General features: G+C 42.5%; 2 protein-coding genes across 2 annotated transcripts; both read left to right on the top strand.

Moving 5' to 3' along the window:
• Window positions 1-2,084: 2,084 nt before the first annotated feature.
• LOC308460920 (uncharacterized protein) lies at window positions 2,085-8,677 on the top strand (the record flags this gene model as incomplete). Its single annotated transcript, XM_080977454.1, has 3 exons — window positions 2,085-2,994; window positions 3,080-3,134; window positions 7,726-8,677. 3 exons carry the CDS (start codon window positions 2,085-2,087, stop codon window positions 8,675-8,677), a joined length of 1,917 nt encoding a protein of 638 aa, XP_080833580.1.
• A 7,476-nt stretch (window positions 8,678-16,153) lies between these two features.
• LOC308461711 (olfactory receptor 10G6-like) lies at window positions 16,154-17,077 on the top strand (the record flags this gene model as incomplete). The annotated part of the gene is made up of 1 exon (XM_080978848.1): window positions 16,154-17,077. One exon carries the CDS (start codon window positions 16,154-16,156, stop codon window positions 17,075-17,077), a length of 924 nt encoding a protein of 307 aa, XP_080834974.1.
• Between the last annotated feature and the right edge of the window lie 680 nt (window positions 17,078-17,757).

The following is a 17,757-nucleotide window of genomic DNA, read 5'->3' on the forward strand; positions in this document are numbered from 1 at the left end:
TTATTATTTGTTCGTGTAGAAGCTGCTGGATAAACAAAAACTGGCTCTTATATCAAAATTAAAAAATTTCCAGTCCAAAAATATGCTTCAATCTTCCATTTCAATGTACATTAAACAGTGGCGTAGCATGGGGGGGGGGGCGAGGGGGAGTCACAAGTTGTCCTGGGTGCAATATTGTTCGGGGATACAAAACATCTGGTGCTGCCTCAGTACAGTTGCTTGCTTCCGTAGCTGGTTTCCATTGAAAACAGCTTCTCCATGTGAACCAGGAAGTGACCTCTGCAGACAATGAATGACTCTTTTTGTATCTCTGCAGCTGTGATCTCCCAGGTGATGCGGATGCCATTAGGCAGTTGAATGTGCATGCCTACTCCACCTGTTTACCTCCCTACCACTACCCTTCTGCATGGCCCCGGGCACTGGCAACCCACGCTATGCCGCTGCATTAAACAATTATTCTTAACAGAGACTAGGTAACCTGAAAGATCGCCCGCTCCTGTGTAAGGTCTCTTAGATCATGCAGTTGCTTTCAGGTAGGGACTTTGTTATGTAGAAACTTGGTTCTAGCTACAAATAATAAAAATCTATGTGCAAGAGACAAGAGCAGTGGAGATTGGTTCATTAGGGTGAATTGGGTATTCCCTGTGCCAGCTTCAGTCTGTTGTCGGTGATTCCGCAACTGCCTGCCTTCTTACTTTCAACTAATCAGGGAGTGACTTTGCCTATCGTTGGCTCTAGCTCCTCTTCCTATTGGTCTCCCAGGCTTCATCCCTACCAATCACGAAAGGGCAACAGGCCTGTTTGCTGTTATTAATTTCAGCAGCAATACTGTTCCCCATGAAAACTAAAGGAAGCCATGAACATATATGGGGGAAAGGAAGCACAGCTTGTATTTTGAAACAGTAAATTCAGCGTGGATGTAGGAAGCTGGTTCATCCAGCATAGTATTGCCAACAATACCCGGGACCTTTTGCACACAAAATATGTGCTCTACCACTGAGTTATAGCCTTTCACTTTGCCATGATGATGTTTTGAAAATCTGATGTAACTCCAAATGGAGTTATTATAAGCCCCTGGTACATAGTTATGATCAAAACACACAGCGCAATCATGAGTTCAGAAATGCCTTCAAATCCCCAAAGCCTGGAAATCAGAAACCTAGGGAGGAAAGAAATGCACATGGGAGGGAGAGGATATAAAGAAGATCAGACACAAACACAGTACTATAAAAAAGGGAAGAACTTACAGGAAATATCCAGAGCTGTGGGAGAATGTTAGGAATGGATTTATGATGAGAAACTTGGACCTCTAGAGGAGAGCACTCATTCTGCTGTGCTGGCCATTGAACACCATCTGTTATTTCAGGGTTCAAACTTGGCTGTCTCTCCAGATAGTTGAGTGAAGGCACGAAAAAGGCACAGAACCTTTTCTATTGGGCATCTCAATATGAATAAGCAGGTGGGATTCTGTGTCTTCAGGACTTAAGTCCACAACCTGTATTGCTTGGACCTCTCCTTCCTAAGAATCTCCATTATGATAAGGACTGTTATCAGATCACAACCTTTTCCTCAGTTGCATGGAATATGCGGGAGAAAAGTGACCAACTACTAAATGTAGAGAAACCAGCATTCAAGTCTGGCTATATCATGTCCTCCAACCTAGAACTCTTTCCCCACAATTTATTTTGTCCATTTGTATGTCCGGAGGAAGGATAGGAGTGGAGAAGGTATGGTGCTCATTATTTAAAAGCATTCTCTTTTTGCATTTTCCTGGCTTATATGTGGAATGTATCTGAAAATAGCTTCTGGAAGAAAGTATTGATGAACCGTGATTGAAATGAACCCTGGGGATGAAGTTGCACAATTGTTGCACCAAGACTCTGAGATGACGCCTGAATCTTTAGAATTTAGGGTGAAAAATATGGATATTCCACATCTCACCACTTCCCTCCCCCCAGACAACAAATGACAAGAGCTTGGTGTGATATCCAAAATGTTACACAGAGCTTGCCAAAGCTTCATAATTTTTGTCACTCTCTTTTGTTTTGTACATTGAAGTGATAAACCTTAAAGGCATTCAAAGAATGGAGTGCGAAAATCAAACAGCACTGATGTATTTTGTCCTCTTGGGGATTCCATACCCACCTGTGCTACATGCTGCTTTATTTTGCTTCTTTGTGTCCATCTACTTGCTGACCCTCCTTAGTAATCTCCTGGTCCTCTTGGCTGTGATATGCGAACCACTGCTGCACAAGCCCATGTACTGGTTCCTCTGCCACTTGTCCGTCTTGGACATTGCCACCTCGACCGTAGTGGTGCCCAAATTGATTGCTGGGTTTCTGGAGGGTGGTGGGACCATCTCCTTTGCTGGTTGTGTGAGCCAACTCTTCTTCTACCACTTTGTGGGGTGCACAGAATGCTTCCTCTACACCGTGATGGCTTATGACCGTTTCCTGGCCATCTGCCGGCCTCTCCATTATGGCACCCTCATGAACCGCAATGCCTGCCTCTGGCTTGCTATTGGCACATGGGCAGGTGGTTGTTTGCACTCAGCCATGGAGACAGCTCTCACCTTCCGCTTGCCCTATGGACCAGGGAATGAGGTGAGGTATATCTTCTGTGACATTCCACCTGTGCTGAAACTTGCCTGTGCTGATACAACCCTCAATGAGATGGTGACCTTGATTGATGTCGGTCTTGTAGCCATGACTTGTGTTTTCCTTCTCCTCATTTCTTATATGTACATTGTTTTGGCAGTCCTAAGGATTCGCAGTGCCGAGGGGCGATGGCGTGCCTTCTCTACATGTACATCCCATATCATTATTGTAATGATCTGCTATATTCCTCTAACCTTTACTTATCTAAGACCAGGAGCACAAGATCCACTGGGAGGGGTGGCGGCTGTGTTTTACACCACAGTGACTCCCTTCCTGAACCCTGTCATATACACTCTGAGAAACAAGGAGATGAAAGCTGCTGTCTTGAGACTAGGAGGCAGGAAAGCATAGTTCCTCTCCCATGTGCATGCTCAGACAGATCTTTCTAAGGTCTGTTTCTGGTTGCATCTTACACTTTCAAGATATAGTCATGGCCACTAACTTGGATGGCCTTCAAAGGGTTTTAGAAAAATTATTGTGAGATAAAGTTACCAGTGGCTACTAGTATGTCTCTGAAATCATAAGTAGGGTGCTGTTTAGCTCCTGCCCTGCTAGCAGGCTTCCCATAGGCACCTGCTTGGTCAATGTGAGAACACAATGCTAGATTAGATGGACCTTTGGACAATGACCACAATGTTGATGAAGATTATTCTTATGATAACAATGATAATAATGATAATAATAGTATGACGTTTTCTGAAAATGGCTTGGAGAAATGATTGAGCAGAAGACTGTAGTCCAGGGGTCAGCAATTTTTTTCAGCAGGGGGCCAGTCCACTGTTCAGACCTTGGGGGGTGGGGGTGGGCGGCGGACTATATTTTGAAAAAAATAATGAATGAATTCCTATGCCCCACAAATAACCCAGAGATGCGTTTTAAATAAAAGCACACATTCTACTCATGTAAAAACACCAGGCAGGCCCCACAAATAACCCAGAGATGCATTTTATATAAAAGGACACATTCTATTGATGTAAAAACACGCTGATGCCTGGACTGTCTGTGGGTCGGTTTAGAAGGCAATTGGGCTGGATCCGGCCCCCGGTCCTTAGTTTGCCTACCCAAGCTGTAGTCATATCCAAACCATCTCAAGCACATCTCAAGCACATGGTTTTCCCCAACAGGACAAATGTGTGTAACTGATGTACATGTGTAAGTGCCCAACATGCTTTGTTGACCTGTGGCTAAGCAGTGAACTGGCTGCACAGTCAAGTATTCTGAGGGGATGTGGAAGCTATAGGAAGCCTCCATCCCTGATGTTTGACCTGTGAGCGTCCACTTGCACATTCAAGTGGGCTTCTCTTGCAGTTGCAATCGGGGATTGAGGAAGGTGCACTGGAGAATTCAGCCTTGCTATTATGGGTTTGCCTGAGAACGTCTCTTGCAGTGATTCAGTTGGACAACCATCTTGCTTCAAGCAAAAGAAGGATGGGAAGTATAGCTTATTACACATGTACACAACGTGCACCATTGCCATGACAAATGGCTTGAATCAGGGCACAGAGTCATAGAGTTTGGTGGAGGCTTTGTAGATCATTTACCCCAGCATCCAGCTTAATAAAATAAATCCAGCATCACAGAGATGGCTGCCCAGCTTCTCTTTGAAGACCTCTAGCAGCGGAGAGCTTACCACGCCTGTAGTTAACTGGTTCCATTGCCGTAAACAAATTTCTCCTGATGTCCATGTGAAATTGATTGTCCTGTAACTTGAGCCCATTAAAGTTTGTTCTTCTCTCTGGCACCGTTGAGAATAAGTGTTTGCCCACTTTCTTCCATTTGACAAGTGGAATTCCTACAAGTCCTACAAGTGAAATTCCGAAGATGACGATTGCATGCCAGTTTATTTGTATCAGAAACATTTGAGGCATGTGAGAGGTATCTTCAGCATCACCTCGTTCACTGGGGTGAAACATCTGATTCAGTTCACATTTAAAAGTGAACCTACCTAGTTCTCACTTCCTGAAGTGATACATGAATTGAAACACAGCCAGCCTTCAAAATTTGCACTGAATTTTGCACTGCAAGTACTGTAATGTGTACCAAAACATATACAGCAAGATAAAGTGACCATAAAATGAATGTTACAAAAATGTGTGTGTTAAGCACAATCATGTATAAAAGTTTGTATATTAAGAGGAATTTGCCCCTAATATGATGAGTTTTTGACAGTTTTTTTTTTATAAAAAAAGAAATTACAAGCTGATGTGGAAATGTGGAGAAATGACCTTAAATCTGCAAAGATGAGAAATGGAGATTAACAAAAAAATTACAAGTTCACCCATCTGTGTGCTTTACTGTTCTATTAATATAATTATTCAGAGTCAAAGTAGATGTTTCAAGAGATCATTGATCAGGATCTGTTTCTAAAAGTTTTTTAAAAGTTTGAGAAAGTTGCTTTTTAATTTATTACTTATATAAATTGCAGTTGTGAGGGGCCCTGATTCAGACTGGGATCATGCCTGTTTTCCTGATTCACACTAGCCAAACTGAATCTGTTATTTGCACCACATACAGGTACACTTACAATACCTGTATGTTTTGCTTCACAGAGTGAAAATAAATTTAGGGAGAGATTTTAAAATTTTATTTAAACATGAGAGAAAGGGTTAACTTTCACTCCAAAGTAATGTGATCCCAATCCAGCATCATGTATCTGCTATTATTATTATTATTATTAGGTGTTCCTATTCACAGACACACCCTCTCCCAACATCACATCTTGTTGGGCCTCAATGCTGATGTTCTTAGTATTCCCGAAAGTGAAAATCCAGACAAAATTGTGGAGTTGTTTTTTGTTTAGGTCAAAGTTGTTGAGGTTTTTGGGGGAATGCTTTACTGATTTTAAAAAAATCCACCCGTACCATAGGTTACGAAAACACAGTTCCGTTCTAAAGCGTATATCATTACAATGTCCAAGGACTCCTGCCCTGCAAAGATAGCTGCCAGATGGGATTTTCTTATTTTTTTAGGAGAGACACAGATTAAGGGATGTAAAGAGTGTCTGCCTGATATTACAGCTAAGTAGAACAGCTGCTGGCTGCTAAGTCCTCCCACAACTCACTTCTTCATTCAGCCTGCCTTCCTCTCAGCAGTAGCCCCGCCCCCTCAGACCCTGTGCACTAGAAGAGCACACAGCCGCATACACATACAAACTCACAATCAAATCTCCAAACAGCTCAGACAACCAATCAGCCTTAAACCAAAAGACACAAGCTCACTTTCTTCAGCCTCCTCCACCAATCCCTCACCTCTGTTCATGTGTCCTGGTCACGAGCTCCTGGTCACGAGCCCCCAGAAGTGGTATTTCTTCTGTGATGTTTTCCCATCTTGTAATAGTAACAAGAAGAACAAGAACAACAATTTATTATTTATACCTCACCCATCTGGCTGGGTTTCCCCAGCCACTCTGGGCGGCTTCCAACAAAAGATTAAAATACATCAAAACATCAGTCATTAAAAACGTCCCTAAACAGGGCTGCCTTCAGATGTCTTCTAAACGTCAGATAGTTGTTTATTTCTTTGACATCTGAAGGGAGGGCGTTCCACAGGGTGGGCGCCACTACTAAGAAGGCCCTCTGCCTCGTTCCCTGTAATCTTACTTCTCGCAGTGAGGGAACTGCCAGAAGGCCCTCAGAGCTGGACCTCAGTGTCTGGGCAGAACAATGGGGGTGGAGATGCTCCTTCAGGTATACTGGGCCGATGCCAGTTAGGGCTTTAAAGGTCAGCCCCAACACTTTGAATTGTGTTCGGAAATATACTGGGAAACATATGCATCTTGCATAAGGTAATGTCTGAAATGATGAAACCATTGCACTTAGTTTGCTATCTCCTTGGAGGTTTCAGGCTTGGGAAACTGGTGAGCCATCAGGGATCAAGTCCCTTATGGTTGTCAAACTATTAAACAACAAACAAACCTGGTTGAGACATCAGGATGAGCAAAAGAGGATGGCATAAAAGCAGTGAAGCCACTGGAGTTAAGGAACAGTGTGGCACTATGTATGGTGTTCATGAGTAATGTCTCTAAAATTTATTCTCCCATTAGTTGTGCATGAGTTTGAATTAGAACATTAATTTCTTCTGCACTAATTATGTGCTCTGGAAAACTGAATGCACCCTGTAGGTAAGTCAAAAGGCAGATGTGTGTGTGAATAGATCTGTGAGAGATCGCATTCTTCCACAACCAAATTGTTATGGCTGGTGTGAGAATAGTTGGTGGCATCACAGTGATGGTGAAGGAGTTATGGGGAATTGGTTTCATTTTGCATCCAAATTTCTCTGGCACCTGAATTGGTTTTCCACGTCACCAGTGTTGCACGGTAAACATTGGTTTATTTCTTTACATAAATGCATAAAACAACGATGGGATTTGCTGCTCAAGAAGTGCCAATGGTTGCAGGATTAGGTGGCTTTGAAATGGTAGTGTAAAAATGAAGGGAGTGGCAGGGCACCAGTGGGTATTAGCTACAATAGTTTAATGAAACCTTAGGGTTCAGCCTGCCGACTGCCTGGATTTTGTAGGAGGGCATAACAGGAAATTTAGGTTTCTGCAATTAAAGTGGATTAAAGTTGTCCTGGCATGACAGCAGACCCTCCAAGTGTCCCTATTTTCCAGGGACATTCCTGATTTCGAGTAGCCATCCGAGTTTCGGATTTGATCCTGGAATGTCCAGCTATTCCATAGGAAGTCTCTATTTTCATTGGAGAAATGTTGGAGGGTATGGAGTTATTTGACCCTTGAGGCATCTGAAGGCAATCCTGTATAGGGAAGTTTTTTTTAAAAAAGTGTTTAATGTTTTATTATGTTTTTATATATGTTGGAAGCTGCCCAGAGTGACTGGGGCAACCCAGTAAGATGTGTGGGGTATAAACAGTAAAATTATCATTATGGAATGGGATGTCCCTATTTTCATCGGATAAAGGTTGGAAGGTATGTGACACTGCTAGTCAGTGTAGACCATATTGTGCCAGATAGCCTGATGTGGTTTAAGGCAGCTTCCCATGTTCCTATCACGTTTCAGAGCACGAGAGGAGAAACAACAGGAACGTTCTTATTTTTCTGCTGCTGTAGGGATGGGTCCAACCAGAAGAACCACACAGTAGTGACCCATTTCATTCTCCTCGGAATCCCCAACACTGAAGGCCTCCAGACCATCCTCTTCGCTGTCTTCTTGGCTTTCTATCTTTGCACTTTGCTGGGAAATTTGACCATTATGTCGGCCGTCCTCCTCGACTTTCATCTCCACACCCCTATGTACTTTTTCCTCTGCAACCTAGCCATCCTAGACATTGGTTTCTCTTCCGTCACCACTCCCAAAATGTTATCTATCCTTTGGGGACAAAGCAGGACCATCTCCATAGGGGGGTGCATGTCCCAGGTCTTCTTCTATCATTTTATGGGATGTTCTGAGTGCCTGCTGTATACCGTCATGGCTTATGATCGCTACATTGCCATCTGTTACCCACTGCGGTATATGGTCATTATGAACTGGAAGGTGTGCGTCATCTTGGCGGCAGGTACATGGCTCGCCAGTTCCATTCAGGGCATTGTTCTCACCACACTCACTTTCACATTGCCTTACTGTGGCCCTAACGTAATAGATTATTTCTTCTGTGATGTTTTCCCAGTCGTCAAGTTGGCCTGTGCAGATACTACCACCATCGAAGCTGTGGGCTTCAACAATATTGGCATTGTGGGTGTGACCTGCTTCTTCCTCATCCTCTTGTCTTACGCCCGCATCATTTACTCCATTGCACAGATGAATTCTGGGGAGGGGAGGCGCAAAGCGGCCTCCACATGTGCCTCCCATCTTCTGGTGGTTACCTTCTTCTTTGGACCCTGTGCCTTGATTTACACCCAGCCGTCTCTGAGTGGGGTCCTGGTCACCCCGGTGCAGATCTTTGGCAATGTTGTTACACCCATGCTCAACCCAGTCATCTACACACTGCGAAACAAGGATGTGAAAGCAGCTCTGAAGAAACTAATGGGGAGGCAGACAGTCCCACAGTTGATGGCACATTAAGGAACATCATGTTCCTAAAGGGTGCACGCTTGGAATAAACATTTTGACCTTTTATTGAGCATATTTGAGCACATTACAGTGGTATCTCGGTTCTCAAACTTAATCTGTTCCGGAAGTCTGTTCCAAAACCAAAGTGTTCTAAAACCAAGGTGCTCTTTCCCATAGAAAGTAATGCAAAATGGATTAATCTGTTCCAGACTTTTAAAAACAACCCCTAAAGCAGCAATTTAACATGAATTTTACTATCTAACGAGACCATTGATCCATAAAATGAAAGCAATAATCAATGTACTGTACTATAAAATAAATAAGACAGTATTGTAGATGATTAAAATAATAATATTTTTTTTTTTTACCTGCACAGATGATAGTCACTGTTTAGATGGGGGGCTTTTATCCATTTCTACAGTCGCACAATCAATCAATCAATCAATCAATCAGTAGCTGGACTGGGTTCCACATAATCACAAAAACAAATTAACCGAAAAAGCCTCAGAAATAAAAATGCAAAATAAATAGCAAAAACAAAAGCACCAAACTTAATCCATTCCGGAAGTCCATTTGACTTCTGAAATGTTCGAAAACCAAGGCGCAGCTTCTGATTGGTGCAGGTGCCCTGGAAACAATAGCCGACAGCCGCACTGGACGTTTGGCTTCCAAAAAATGTTTGAAAACTGGAAAACTTACTTCTGGGTTTTTGGCATTTGAGAACCAAGGTGTTTGAGAACCAAGGTACCACTGTACACCTATCCTGGTTGGGCTGCACTGGCTACCGATTAGTTTCCGGGCCCAATTCAAAGTGTTGGTTTTGGTGCTCGCTCTGACAGCACATAGACTAAAGTGTTGGTTTAGACCTACAAAGCCTTAAATGTCTTAGGACTGCAATACCTCAAAGATCACCTCTTTCCATATCAACCTACCTGGACCCTGAGATCATCTTGTGAGGCCCTTCTTAGTGTGCTTCCTCCGTGAGAGATCCGGAGGGTGGATCCACATCAATGGGCCTTTTCTGTAGTGGCTCTCAGTTTCTGGAATGCTCTCCCCTGGGAGAGTCGCCTGGTGCCTTCATTATACACCATTAGGCACCAGGCAAAAACGTTCCTTTTTAACCTGGCCGTTGACTGACTGACATCCAATGCCCTTTTAAAATGTGTGTGGGATTATAGGGTTCTTTTTGTTTTTGTTTTTATTATGCATTTTGTGTTTTTATGTTATGAAACACGAGACCTGCAAATTTCGGGAGGTATACAGTTTTAATAATAATAATAATAATAATAATAATAATAATAATAATAATTCAGTGTCCTCTTCAAATGTAATCATGAATGTTTCACTAGTATATTGCTTTCTGCAGCACATGGTATGGTGGTCAAGAACCTTGATATTTCTTCTTTTCCCTATCATTCTCAATATAATAACGGTGCTGTTAGAACAGCCTTTGTCAATCTGGTGCCCTCTAGATGGCTTTGCACTGCAGGTCCCATCACCCTTGGCCAAGTTGCTTATGGTTGATGGGAGTTGTAGTCTGGAAGGAACCAAACTGCTCTAGGATGGATTAGACAGTTGCACTGGTGCACTGCCAGTGAATTCACTGGAGCCCCCATTCTTTCGAATGCTTGAATACTGCTACCCCAAACTTGATTCCTCAAGTGAAGGCTTCTGGATGTCTCTGCAGTTGGATCCAGATTAAGTTAGTCACATTTATGTAAGTTTCTGTTGAACTCAGTGTGATATCTTGAACCCCTAGACTAGTCTGCATTGAACACCACGTGACCCAAGAACTCAGTCCTGAGAAAGCTAAGCAGTCTTGCAACTATAGCCTATTTTTATTGAGAAGAATACTTCCCACTGGTTTTAATGTGTTGATATATTTCATGACATTATACACTGTTGTTCTGGGGGACACAAACGTGTTGTCTAGCGATAAGAAGATATCTGCGAAGACAAATTTGGAAACATGAAGAACACAAATAAATAAGGTCTCCCTCCCTCCCTCTCTCTCTCTCTCTCTCTCTCTCTCTCTCTCTGCTTCGGAACTGAGACACAGCCTGATTTTAATTGGACCCAACACATGTCCTTAGCAGAAGCAGTGATGGTAGGGGGAAATGGTTAAATAAGTTCTGGATGTCAGTGTCTAACCACTAGGGATATTTTTCAGTTAAAATATACCATACCATTTGGGAGGTCCAGGACACCTCCTCCCACCCTACATATGAACCAAATGAAATGATTTAGATAAGAGAGGAGATGAAGTTGGGCAAATGTCGTCTATGCAAATTTCCATTATTCTTGTTTTAGTCTCCATTTATTAATTTCTGAATGACCTTTCGTGTATGTCTCACAAGATGTTTTATCAATGTACCATAAAACAACTAAGATAGTTTTTCCAGCTCGATGAAAAATTCTCCGCTGCAGGTGTTCATTTTGTATTATTAAAAACTTATCTTCTGTTGTGTTTTTTCCGTTCTCCTGTTTGGTGGGATTTTTTTTTTTTTTTAAATGATATTTATTAAACTTTCAAAAGAAAAAGATCACTTTAATAAGAAAATTAACAATAAAGAGGAAAAATACAAAATACAAAGTACAAAAAAGAAAAAACAGTTAAAAACAATTCCATCTTTTCATCACTTCTTTTACATTTACTTGTTTCCCGGACCTCCTCATACCTCCCTCTTTTGTGTTCTAATTCAATTTGTTAGTCCAGCGATTCCTTTCCCTCCTTTTTAATCCTGATCTTTAATCTTGATATATTATAACATTAAATTTTTAGATATTAAAAACCAATTTTTCCATATTCTTTTATACCATTACCGCTAGAAACCACTTAACTTCAATCCGTCATCATTCTAACATTCATTAATTTTGCAATATTTCTGTAAGTAATCTTTAAATTTCTTCCAATCTTCCTCCATCGACTCTTCTCCCTGGTCTCGGATTCTGCCAGTCATTTCCGCCAATTCCATATAGTCCGGGATTTTATTTCTTATGTTTCAGACTCACTTTGCCATCTTGAGAAATATGACTTAATCCTGGGTGTAACTATTCTCGATGCATATCATTTTAAATGCTTGCTTTTGTATGCTAACGTGATCCCATTTTATTGCTTATTTGTATTTGTTATTCAAAGCATTTGTATTTCATAGTCATAATATAAAATCCTATTAAAACAAAAGTACAATGATTTACTTCAAAGGGAGTAATAATACCACTCTATTCTGCCTTGGTCAGACCACACCTGGAATACTGTGTCCAGTTCTGGGTACCACAATTTAAGAAGGGTGTTGACAAGCTGTAACAGGTGCAGAGGAGGGCAACCAGGATGATCATGGATCTGGAAACCAAGCATGATGAGGAACGGTTGAGGGAGTTGAGTATGTTTAGCCTGGAGAAGAGGAGACTGAGAAGAGATACGACAGCCATCTTCAAATATCTCAAGGGCTTATGCTACAACAGCAGCAAGAATACTTATTGCAAAGCATTGGAAGACACAAGATCTACCCACACTGGAGGAATGGCAGATGAAAATGGTGGACTATATGGAATTGGCGGAAATGACTGGCAGAATCCGAGACCAGGGAGAAGAGTTGGTGGAAGAAGATTGGAAGAAATTTAAAGACTACTTACAGAAATATTGTAAAATTAATGAATGCTAGAATGATGACGGATTGAAGTTAAGCGGTTTCTAGCGGTAATGGTATATAAAAAAAATGAAAAAATTGGTTTTTAATATGTAAAAACTTAATGTTATAATATATCAAGATTAAAGATCCAGATTAAAAAGTAGGGAAAGGAATCGCTGGACTAACAAACTGAATTGGAATACAAAAGAGGGAGGTATGAGGAGGTCCGGGAAACAAGTAAATGTAAAAGAAGTGATGAAAAGATGGAATTGTTTTTAACTGTTTTTTCTTTTTTGTACTTTGTATTTTTCCTTTTTATTGTTAATTTTCTTATTAATGTGATCTTTTTCTTTTGAAATTTTAATAAATATCATTAAAAAACAACAACAAATATCTCAAGGGCTGTCACATGGAAGATGGAGCAAGCTTGTTTTCTCATGCTCTGGAGGCTAGGACCTGAACCAAAGGCTTCAAGTCACAAGAAAGGAGATTCTGACAGTAAAAGCTGTTCAATAGTAGAAGCGTCTCCCTTGGGAGGTTGTGGACTCTCCTTCCTTTGGAGGTTTTTAAGCAGAGGTTGGATGGCCATCTCTCATGGGTGCAGGGGGTTAGACTAGATGATCCTTGGGGTTCCTTCCAGCTCTACAGTTCTATGATTCTATGTTATGATTATTATTTTCCTTTTTTTGTATGTTTGCATTTTCATAATACGCTTTTTTTTTTTTTTTTTTTAAAAAAGGATATATGTGAAAGCTGTCATTGTCAGTCCTGAAAGGACTGCAGTGGTGATGATGACGATGTGTTACACCATGGGTAGGCAAACAAAGGCCCGGGGGCCGGATCCGGTCCAATCGCCTTCTCAATCCAGCCCATGGACGGTCTGGGAATCAGCGTGTTTTTATATGAGTAGAATGTGTCCTTTTATTTAAAATGCATCTCTGGGTTATTTGTGGGGTATAGGAATTTGTTCATTTCCCCCCAAAAAATATAGTCCAGCCCACCACAAGGTCTGAGGGACAGTGGACCGGCCCCTGATGAAAAAGTTTGCTGAGCCCTGTGTTACACAATATACTTGAACTGTTAAGAGCTGTTTGTAACCTCTGGTTACAAACTTAATTCGTTCCGGAGGTCTGTTCTTAACCTGAAACCATTCTTAACCTGAGGTACCACTCTAGCTAATGTGGCCTCCTGCTGCTGCCGTGCCACCACAGCGCGATTTCTGTTCTCATCCTGAAACAAAGTTCTTAACCCAAGGTACTATTTCTGGGTTAGCGGAAGTCTGTAACCTGAAGCGTCTGTAACCCGAGGTACCACTGTATAAGCAGTCAAAAAGCCATAGGGATATGATCACTGGGGTCTTAGACACTTCAATTTACTTGAAATAGTAACATCTCAAAGGAGTTTGCTTGGAGATGGCGTTTTTGTTTGTCACTGTATTTCTGGTGTGATAGGGCTTTAAGGAATATAAATACATTTGGGGTTGAGAGAGACAGAGAGAGGCACCACATGGGGCCATAGCCACAAACAATTCCGAGGGAATCCTAGTGGGTGCAAGTGCCTCATGTTGGAAGGAACCAGAGAGCATTCAGCAACTCTTAAAATGTCAAAATGTGAGAGTGCCTGAGCCAAGTCGTGCTGTGGATGCGGATAAGGAGGAAGAGGCAGGGAGGAGAGTGACACAGAAGAGGAGGAACGCAGAAGAGACAAAGAAACTGCGGCAGTTGAAAAGGTGAAGAAAGAGGGACGCGGGAAGAAGATGGAGGAGGTAGAGAGAAAAGGGGCGAGCTTCAAGGGGAAATAGTGCTGCTTCGGTGAGGACAATGAAGAGCAGAAAAGAGGAAGAATGATAGGATGGAAAGGGAGGCAGAAAGTGAGAAAGGGGTGAAAAGGCTGGCAGGAATGGAAACTGTACAAGATGAGATAGGAGAGGAAACTCTATAACGGAAGAGAGTGGATGGAGGAAAGACAAGATAGAGGGAGAGGGGGAAAATGCAGGCAGGGGAGAACATGTATAGAAATTAAAAAAAAGAGTTTCACCCTGTGATGAAAGGGAGCAACCAGACTCTTTGAGTAAGGTCTGCAGAACAAGAGACCTTCTGGGGGTCTGCAGACTTCTGGGTCTGAAGGTAGGGTTAGAGCTGACATAACGAAGACCATGAAAAGGATGTCAAGAATACCACAGCTGAATGCAACAGTAGCAAAAGAGGATTCTTAACTTGAGAAGAGTTGGACTTATCTTCTGAACAGATTCCATCTTTGGAGAGGCTTCTTCTCTCTCCACCAAGAGCAGATGGCCAGCAGACACTTTGAGATAAGGTGTCTTCCAATTATTTATTAGACCAAGTTGAAAGAACTTCTCTTAACTCCCTAGTTGTGTTACCATTCTTCTTAGCTTTAGAGGCAAAGTCTGTGGTTGAGATATGTTTGTACTAGAACATGGGTAGGCAAACTAAGGCCCGGGGCCCAGATCCGGCCCAATAAACTTCTAAATCTGGCCTGCGGATGGTCTGGGAATCAGTGGGTTTTTACATAAGTAGAATGTGTCCTTTTATTTAAAATGCATTTCTGGGTTATTTGTGGGGCATAGGAATTCATTCATTCCCCCCCTCCAAATATAGTCCAGCCCCCGCAAGGTCTGAGGGACAGTGGACAGGCCCCCTGTTGAAAAAGTTTGCTGACCCCTTTACTAGAATAAAGGGCTGAGATCAAGAGTTATTGATGCTTACCATCATTTCTCAAACACAGAATGATCTAAGTTAGGCTGCAATTCTATACTCACTTGAATGGCGTCACAAAACATCTTAACACTCTGTAGAAAAATTTCTGAAAGAGGAGATAAAGCTGTTTGTGCACTAATTTGGAAGCATTCTAATGAACAGACTAGTAGGTAACTGGTTCCTAGTGGACAGGACATTCACCAGAACATATTGGTTACTGTTCTTTACTGTATTAAGATGGATAACCAGGGTGCTTAGCATGCCCCTGTAGAGTAAAATTGCATCATTTAATATATCTGTGTTCATTATTTATTTGGATTCTGAAGCATCCCCATGAACAAAATCTTGAACCAAAAAGATCTGCATATTTGTGTGCAATGTATGAGTATGAGTCAGGAGATCCTTGATCTTTCTGTGTATCCTCAGACGAGTCATTTTGTGACCTAACTTGCTGAATTTTTTGTAATGTTAATACCGATAAAACACTTTGAGATCCTTGGGGGGGGGGGGGAAGAAATATACAGAAGACGTATGTCTTGACGTATGTCCAGAATGCCTTTGTCTCATCCCTGAGCAACACAGCCACAATATCTTCCCTCAAGTGGGACCTGCAACAAATTGCTTTAGTGTATTCCCGCTCAAGCCAATGTGAAACAGGGGCCTGATGTTGCTTTTAAGATCACATATAGTGTGTGGTGGAGAAGGGGCACCTTTTTCAGCCCCTTCTCACCCAAAGGACCTTTACCTGCTGTGCTATGTGGTATTAAAGTATGCTGTGCTATACAGAGCAATACATTAACAATACTCATACAAGAAGGAAACCAACATTAAGGGCAGATCCATACCATATATTCAGAGCATCTCCAATGCACATTTAAAACATTTGACTACCCCACCCAGTCTTCTGGTTTTCCCCTCACAGAGCTACAGTTCCCAGTACCCTTAACAAACTGCAGTTCCCAGGATTCTTTGGGGGAAAGTCATGTGATATAACTGTGCATTGGATGTTCTTGATCTCCCCTAAGAAATTTCATTAAGGGCCTGATTAGCTCATGACTCATAACTTTTGTTCTGCATGTTGTTGTTGCTAGTTCTGTTCTTCACTTACTGACTATGCCCATGATTTTTACATTACAGAGATGGAATACAAAAATCAAACTCCTTTGACTGAGTTTGTCCTTGTCGGCTTGCCATACCCGAAGAACTTGGTGGGTCCTTTATTCATCTTCTTCTTGCTTATCTACTTACTGACCCTCCTTGGAAACTTTCTGATTTTGTTGGTTGTGATGTCCAATCCCCAGCTCCACAAGCCCATGTACTGGTTCCTTTGCCATCTGTCCTTCTTGGACATGATGGTTTCCACTGTGATTGTCCCCAAGGTGATTGCTGGGTTTCTAGAGGGTGGTGGGAGCATCTCCTTTGTGGGCTGTGTGTGCCAACTCTTCTTCTTCCACTTCCTGGGCTGCACGGAATGCTTCCTCTACACTCTGATGGCCTATGACCGTTTCCTGGCCATTTGCAAGCCACTCCATTATGGCACCATCATGAGCCGTAGGACGTGCCTCTTCCTTGCCATGGGTACCTGGCTTGGTGGCTGTCTTCACTCTGTGATGGAGACAGCCCTTGTTTTCCGCCTGCCCTTTGGGTGGAGAAACCAGGTGAACTATATCTTCTGTGATATCCCGGCAGTGCTGAAGCTGGTTTGTGCTGACACGGCACTCAACGAGGTGGTAACCATGGTTGATGTTGGCTTTGTGGCCACCACTTGCTTCTTTCTCATCCTGACTTCCTACATGTACATTTTATCTGCCATACTGAAAATCCGCAGCACTGAAGGGCGCTGGCGAGCGTTCTCCACCTGCTCAGCTCATCTTACTGCGGTGGTGACTTATTATGTGCCACTTGTTTTCATTTATCTGAGACCAGGATCGCAGGATCCATTGGACGGGGTAGTGGCTGTGTTCTACACTTCACTGACTCCACTTCTGAACCCCATAATCTATACTCTAAGGAACAAAGATATAAAAGTTGCCCTTCTAAAACTGACGGGGAGGGCACTCTAGTATGGAGCTCTGTGAGGTCCATGTGGTGCAATGGGTTGCAGCGCAGGCTGGTATCTGCCATGGAATCCCTCGATGTGAGAAGCTATTCTTTGTAAACAATTGTTTGCGGATGTAGTCAACTCACAGGAATGGGGATGAATCTTGTGAAACATTAGAGTGAGAGGTTTCATGAGTCTGGAGTCCAGCAGTGACCAGGACACCAAATCAGAATCTATAGGGCCACTGATTAGGTACCCAATGAATCTGACGTTGGGAGATGAGAGGCTGCTGAACCAAGGTCCATAGTTATTAGCCATGATTGCTATGCTGGGCCTTCACAGTCAGAAGCAGTAATGTTTCTCAATACCAGTTGCTGAAAAACACAGGAGGAGAGAGTGACCTTGCGTTCTGGTCCTGCTTATGAGTTTCCCAGAGGCATCTGGTTGGCCACTGAAAGAACAGGGTTCTGGACTAGATGGGGTATTGGCATGATCCAGCAAGCTCTCCTGATGTTCTTACTTTAGAACCAGACCCAGGACCCTAATAAGAATCTTTGAGGAACTGAGTGCCTCTCACACTATACCAGAAGTGGCCACTGAAGCAACATGGCTGGGGTACTGTTGCTCTCCCAACTTATTAACAGAGCGCTTACCAAGAAGGGTAGGGAGCTTGGATTGGTGAAGCATGTGGTGTTGGGATCC

Source organism: Podarcis pityusensis, assembly GCF_964106645.2.
Source record: "Podarcis pityusensis genome assembly, chromosome: 13".
In the NCBI taxonomy this organism is placed as follows: Eukaryota; Metazoa; Chordata; class Lepidosauria; order Squamata; family Lacertidae; genus Podarcis; species Podarcis pityusensis.